Below are 6,944 nucleotides of genomic sequence, written 5' to 3' on the forward strand. Positions count from 1 at the left end.
ATCTAGAAGAAATGGATAAATTCCTGGACACATACACCCTCTCAAGACTAAACCAGGAAGAAGTCAAATCCCTGAATAGACCAATAACAAGTTCTGAAATTGAGGCAGTAATTAATAGCCTACCAGCTAAAAAAAGTCCAGGACCAGGTAGATTCACAGTTGAATTCTACCAGAGGTACAAAGAGGAGCTGTTATCATTCTTTCTGAAACTATTCCAAACAACAGAAAAAGAGGGACTTCTCCCTAACTCATTTTATGAGGCCAGCATCATCCTGATACTAAAACCTGGCAGAGACACACACAAAAAAAGCGAGTATATGTGCTCGCTTCGGCAGCACATATACTAAAATTGGAAAGATACAGAGAAGATTAGCATGGCCCCTGAGCAAGGATGACACACAAATTCGTGAAGCATTCCATATTTTTTTTTTAAAAAAAAAAGAAAGAAAGAAAATTTCAGCCAGTATCCCTGATGAACATCGATGTGAAAATACTCGATAAAATACTGGCAAACCAAATCCAGCAACACATCAAAAAGCTTATCCACCACAATCAAGTCGACTTTATCCCTGGGATGCAAGGCTGGTTTAACATATGCAAATCAATAAACATAATCTATCACATAAACAGAATCAAAAACAAAAACCACATGATTATCTCAATAGATGCAGAAAAGGCCTTTGATAAATGTCAACACTCCTTCATGCTAAAAACTCTCAATAAACTAGGTATTGATGAAAAGTATCTCAAAATAATAAGAGCTATTTATGACAAACCCACAGCCAATATCATACTGAATGAGTAAAAGCTGGAAGCGTTCCCTTTGAAAACCAGCACAAGACAAGGATGCCCTCTCTCATCACTCCTATTCAACATAGTATTGGAAGTTCTGGCCAGGGCAATTAGGCAAAAGAAAGAAATAAAGGGTACTGAAGTAGGAAGAGAGGAAATCAAATTGTCTCTGTTTTCAGATGACATGATTGTATATTTAGAAAACTCGGAGCCAGGTGCGGTGGCTCAAGCCTGTAATCCAAGCACTTTGGGAGGCCGAGACGGGCAGATCACGAGGTCAAGAGATCGAGAACATCCTGGCCAACATGGTGAAACCCTGTCTCTACTAAAAAAAATACAAAAATACAGGGCATGGTGGCATGCACCTGTAGTCCCAGCTACTGGGAGACTGAGGCAGGAGAATTGCTTGAACCCGGGAGGCGGAGGTTGCAGTGAGCCGAGATTGTGCCACTGCACTCCAGCCTGGCGCCTGGTGACAGAGTGAGACTCTGTCTCAAAAAAAAAAGAAAGAAAGAAAAAAGAAAACGCCATTATCTCAGATCAAAATCTCCTTAAGCTGATAAGCAACTTCAGCAATGTCTCTGGATACAAAATTAATGTAACAAAATTACTAGCATTCCTATACACCAATAACAGACAAACAGAGAGCCAAATCATGAGTGAACTCTCATTTTACAACTGCTACAAAGAGAATTAAATACCTAGGAATACAAGTTATAAGCGATGTGAAGGACCTCTTCAAGGAGAACTACAAACCCCTGCTCAAGGAAATAAGAGAGGACACAAACAAATGGAAAAACATTCCATGCTCATGGCCAGAATCTACAAATAACTCAAACAAATTTACAAGAAAAAAAACAAAGAACCCCATCAAAAAGTGGGCAAAGGGTATGAACAGACACTTCTCAAAAGAAGACATTTATGCGGCCAACAAAGATATGAAAAAAAGCTCATCATCACTGCTCATTAGAGAAATGCAAATCAAAACCACAATTAGATACCATCTCATGCCAGTTAGAATGGCAATCATTAAAAAGTCAGGAAACAACGGATACTGGAGAGGATGTGGAAAAATAAGAACACTTTTACACTGTTGGTGGGAGGGTAAATTAGTTCAACCATTGTGGAAGACAGTGTGGCAATTCCTCAAGGATCTAGAACCAGAAATACTATTTGAAATACCATTTATTGGGTATGTACCCAAAGGATTATAAATCACTCTACTATAAAGACACATGCTCATGTGTGTTTATTGTAGCACTGTTCACAATAGCAAAGACTTGGAACCAACCTAAATGCCCATCAATGATAGACTGCATAAAGTGGGAGTTAAACAATGAGAACATATGGGCACAGGGAGGGGAACATCACACATTGAGGCCTGTCCGTTGGTGGGGTGCTAGGGGAGGGATAGCATTAGGAGAAATATCTAATGTAGATGACAGATTGATGGGTGCAGCAAACCACCAAGGCATGTGTGTACCTACATAACAAACCTGCATATTCTGCACATGCCTCTCAGAACTTAAAGTATTTTTTGTGTCACTTCTTTTTTTGATGGTAAAGCCCATGCATAAAGTATTTTTTAAAAAAAGCTTTTTGCCTCTTTCTCTTGCTTTTCTTCTTCTAGTACTCTCATTATGCATATATTGGTTTGCTTGATGGTTTCCCATAAGTCCTATAAACTTTCTTCACTCTTTTTTATTCTTCTCCTCTGACTGGATGATTTCAAATAACCTGTCTTCAAGGGCACAAATTATTTCTTCTGCTTGATAAAGTCTATTTTTGCAGTTCTCTATTGTATTTTTCATATAATTCATTAGGTTTTTCAGTTCCACAATTTCTTTGGTTCTTTTTTTTTTTATAAGTTCTACCTTTCTTTTGAACTTCTTGCATTGTTCATGTATTCTTTCTCTGTTTTCAGATGAGATCCAACATGTTTGGGGTGGTATGGCTGTAGACTCTTTTTCTGTTTTCACTGAGTTGTCAAATTGTATTCTCCTCTTGCATGCTGAGCTTCTTTAAAAACAATTATATACAATGGTTTGTAAGGCAATTTGTAGATATCCATTTTGGGGGGTTTGGTTACTGGAAAATTATTGTGTTCCTTTGGTGGTGTCCTGTTTCTTTGATTTTGTGTGTATATTCTTGTAGCCTTGTGCTGTTTCTTTGAACATTTTATGGAGCAGTAACTTCTAGAATATATGACCTGGCTTCATGGAGGAAGACTGCGACCTACAGGTTGGTGCAAATGATGGCAGCAGCAGCCCATCTGGAGTGACCACTATGAAGATGCTGGCTGCAACAGGGGAGGCACATCTGGAGCTGCACACTCTGCTGAGCCCACAGGGGCTGGGAACAGGTGGGAGTCCCACCCCCTACCAAGTCAGCCCCACCCCCTACTAAGTCACCCCCCTACCCAATGCTCCCAGGCACAGCTGCAGCTTTGGACCCTGGCATCTCTGAGGTCTCAGGGGCCCAGGAAGCCTCTTGTCCCCATGGGCTTGAAAGTGCCTGCTCTCACTGACTAGCCTCTCCCTGCTCCTGGCCTCCACTCTGGGGCAGAGTAAAGTTGTGGCAGTGCATGGACATTATTGTGACCCAGCTGGGTGTGCATGCACTCAGGGTGGTGCTAACATGCCAGGCCCCTGCCGTCTCAGGCCCCTCCAGACTTTGGGAACTGAAGAGCATGAGAGGAAGACCAAGCGGATGCTGACGGTGGCTCACTGTGGGCCTGCAGGCAACCCTCAGCATGAAGAGCCTGAATGCTACAGACAACATGTTGTTGGTGGGAGGAGGCAGACAGGCTCCTGGGCAGAAAGGGGTGGGTCCTGAGTGAAACCCCACCTTCAAGCCAGGGATGGTGTGAAGCCTGGGGGCTGGGCTGTCAGTTCAGGGTGGAGTCTGTGGCCTGGAGTCAGAACTTACAGTTCTTTTCCTGGGCCTGTACATGACCACCCATGGACCAATCAGCACATACTTCCTCCCTTCTGAGCCCATAAAAACTCTGTACCTGGACGGTCGCCATTGGAGAGTAGCAGCCATGGCTCTTCGGTATCCTATGGCCGTGGGCCTCAACAAGGGCCACAAGGTAACCAAGAACGTGAGCAAGCCCAGGCACAGCCACCGCCGCGGGCGTCTGACCAAACACACCAAGTTCGTGCGGGACATGCTCCGGGAGGTGTGTGGCTTTGCCCCGTACGAGCGGCGCACCATGGAGTTGCTGAAGGTCTCCAAGGACAAACGGGCCCTCAAGTTCATCAAGAAAAGGGTGGGGACACACATCCGGGCCAAGAGGAAGCGGGAAGAGCTGAGCAATGTCCTGGCCGCCATGAGGAAAGCTGCTGCCAAGAAGGACTGAGCCCCCTCCCCTGCTGTCTCCCTGAAATAAAAAACAGCTGCACCCCAAAAAAAAAACAAAAAAAAACTCTGTACCTGGCCAGACTCATATAGACGTTGGGACTACCAGCTGCAGGAAGGAGCTACCCACTCTGGGTCTCCTTGACTAGTCAGTACAACCTGCCAGTGGAAAGGAGCTACCCACTCCTGGTTTCCTCTCCCCTGAGAGCTAGACACTCATCCAGACAACCTGCCTGCAGATAGGAGCTACCCACTCTGGATCTCCTCTCTGCTGAGGGCCACACTCATCAGGACTACCTGCTGCAGAAAGGAGCTATCCACTCCAGGTGTCCTCTCTGCTGAGAGCTGGACACTTGTCGGGATAACCTGCCTGCAGAAAGAAGCTACCCACTCTGGGTCTCCTCTCCACTGAAAGCTAGACATTTGTCAGGATGACCTGCCTATGAAAAGGAGCTGCCCACTCTGGGGCTCCTCTCCACTGAGGGCTGTACTCATAAGGATGACCTGCCTGTGGAAAGGGGCTAACAACTCTGGGTCTCCCAAGAGCTGTTCTGTCACTCTTTTGCTCAAGAAAGTTCCTCTCTGCCTTGCTCACCCTCCAGTGGTCTGCATACCTCATTCTTCCTGGACACGAGACAAGAACTTGGGAACTGCTGAGTGGTGAGACTGAAAGAGCTATAACACAAATAGGGGTAAAACCCCTGCTTCCACCTGACTCATCACATTGCAGGCAATGAGAAGCAGAGAAGATCTGTGGCCCTTCAGGGAGCACAGGCCCACAGGCTCTCCCAGCAAGAGCTGTGACATCCTCTTTGGGACTCTTTGATTTCTAGCATCTCCAAGCTTCCAGGCACCACTGTGTTCCCCTTGTCCAGATGTAGGTGCCCACAGTGGAAGCCACTCGCAGTGCAGCTGATTCAGCCACAGGCTTGCACAGACCTAGCACCTGAAGCCGCCCACCCCACCAGAACAGCCAACAAGCCTGGCTGTGTGCAGCAGCCAGAAATTGCACTCGCTCACTCATGCACCCCTCACCTCTTCACGCCTGGCTCACCCTTTGAAAGTGTGGGAGCCAGACCAGTAGCATGAGCTGAGTGCAGCCTGCCAGCCCGAGTGGGCGGAACAAGGCCTGAGCAAAACTCAGGCAAAGGCACCACTGGCCACAGAGGTTTCCAGTTGGAAAAGTAACACCTTAAGGATACCATGATACAAGGATTCTGACTGATGGATATGCAGCCCTTGGTACAACACTGAATATAAATGGCAAGAGTGAATGTCCTTGTCTTATTCTTGATCTTAGGTGATACTATGGTTTGAATATGGTTTGTTTGGCCCTGCCAAGTCTCATGTTTCAATTTGACCCCCAGTGTTGAAGGTGGCTCCTGGTAGGAGGTGTTTGGGTTGTGGGGGTAAATCCTTCATGAATGGCTCTGTGCCATTCTCATAAGAGTGAGTTCTCACTCTTAGTTCCCATGAGAACTGGTTGTTGAAAAGAGCCTGGCACCTCCTCTAGTCTCTCTCTTGCTTCCTCTCCCACCATATGATATGCATATACCAGCTCCTCTTCACTTTCTGCGGTAAGTAGAATCAGCCTGGAGCCTTCATTAGAAGCAGATGCAGATGCTGTGCTTCTTGTGCAGCCTGCAGAACCATGAGACAATTGAGCCTCTTTTCTTTATGAATTACCCAGCCTCAGGTATGCCTTTATATTAATAGCAACACAGACTAAGGTGGGAGAAATTTTTCAAGTCTTTCACCACAAAGTGATATTAGCAGTATGTTTTCATAGATTCCCTTTATCAGGCTGAGGAAGTTTCCTTCTATTCCAGGTTTCTTGTTTGTTTCATCATTAAAGTGTGGATTTTGTCAAGTGTTTTTCATACCTATGACATGAGTGTGTGGCTTTTGTCCATTATTCTATTAATATGATATATTATAATGCATGTTTAGCCTGTATTCCTGGAATAAATCACTTTGTTATGGTCCATAAATATTTTAATGTATGTTTGCATACATTAAATATTATATAAATATTATAATGTATGTTGAGCCTATATTCCTGAAATAAATCCTTTTGTTGTGGTCCATAACAAATCTCTTTGTTATGGTCCATAAATATTTTTATGTAGAGCTGGAATCAGTCTGATAGTCTATATTCATAATAATAGTTTATATTCATAAAGTTACTGGAGAGAATTTGGCTGTTAATTTTATCAAGAATATCTCGTAGATGATGAGTTGATTCTCTCTTTCTGCTTTCAAGACACTCTCTGTGCCCTTGGTTTTCCACTTGGTTATGTTGTGTATAGGTGTGGATCTCTTTGAGTTTATTCTACAGTGTAACCTTGAATAACATGGAGGGTTGGGGTGCTAAGCCCACTAGTCAAAAATTCACATATATATACACATGAGAAGAGGGTAGGAAAAAAATCCACATATAACTTTTGACTTCCCAAAAACTTAACTACCAATAGCCTACTATTGACCAGAAGTCTTACTGATAACATAAACAGCTAAATAACACATATTTTGTGTTCTAAGTATCATATACTATATTTTTACAATTAAGTCAGCCAGAGAAAAGAAAATAATAAGAAAAATATGCTTACTATTCATTAAATGGGTAATCAGAAAGAACTTCATCCTCTCTGTTTTCACATTGAGTAAGCTAAAGAGGAGTTGGTCTTGTTGACTCAGGGATGGCAGAGGTGGGTGAAAGTTCCATACAAGGACCTGAACAGCTCAAATCCATGTTGTTCAAGGGTCAACTACAATTGGAGTCTGTTGAGCTT

At 43.9% G+C, this 6,944-nt stretch overlaps 1 protein-coding gene and 1 non-coding gene across 2 annotated transcripts; both read left to right on the forward strand.

Moving 5' to 3' along the window:
• Positions 1-319: 319 nt before the first annotated feature.
• LOC119474145 lies at positions 320-426 on the forward strand. Its single transcript, XR_005203436.1, has one exon. It is a non-coding gene; the product is annotated as a U6 spliceosomal RNA (small nuclear RNA).
• Positions 427-3,812: 3,386 nt separating this feature from the next.
• On the forward strand, positions 3,813-4,209 carry LOC108318027 (60S ribosomal protein L36-like). Its single transcript, XM_037745801.1, has one exon. The coding sequence runs from the start codon at positions 3,836-3,838 to the stop codon at positions 4,151-4,153; it is 318 nt and encodes a 105-aa protein (XP_037601729.1). The 5' UTR covers positions 3,813-3,835; the 3' UTR covers positions 4,154-4,209.
• The last annotated feature ends 2,735 nt before the right edge of the window (positions 4,210-6,944 follow it).

This window comes from Cebus imitator, unplaced genomic scaffold, assembly GCF_001604975.1.
Source record: "Cebus imitator isolate Cc_AM_T3 unplaced genomic scaffold, Cebus_imitator-1.0 Scaffold214, whole genome shotgun sequence".
Classification (NCBI taxonomy): Eukaryota; Metazoa; Chordata; class Mammalia; order Primates; family Cebidae; genus Cebus; species Cebus imitator.

Bases quoted from the DNA above. Each gene is read 5' to 3' on its own strand.
- LOC108318027 (XM_037745801.1), top strand. From the start codon at position 3,836: ATGGCTCTTCGGTATCCTATGGCCGTGGGCCTCAACAAGGGCCACAAG.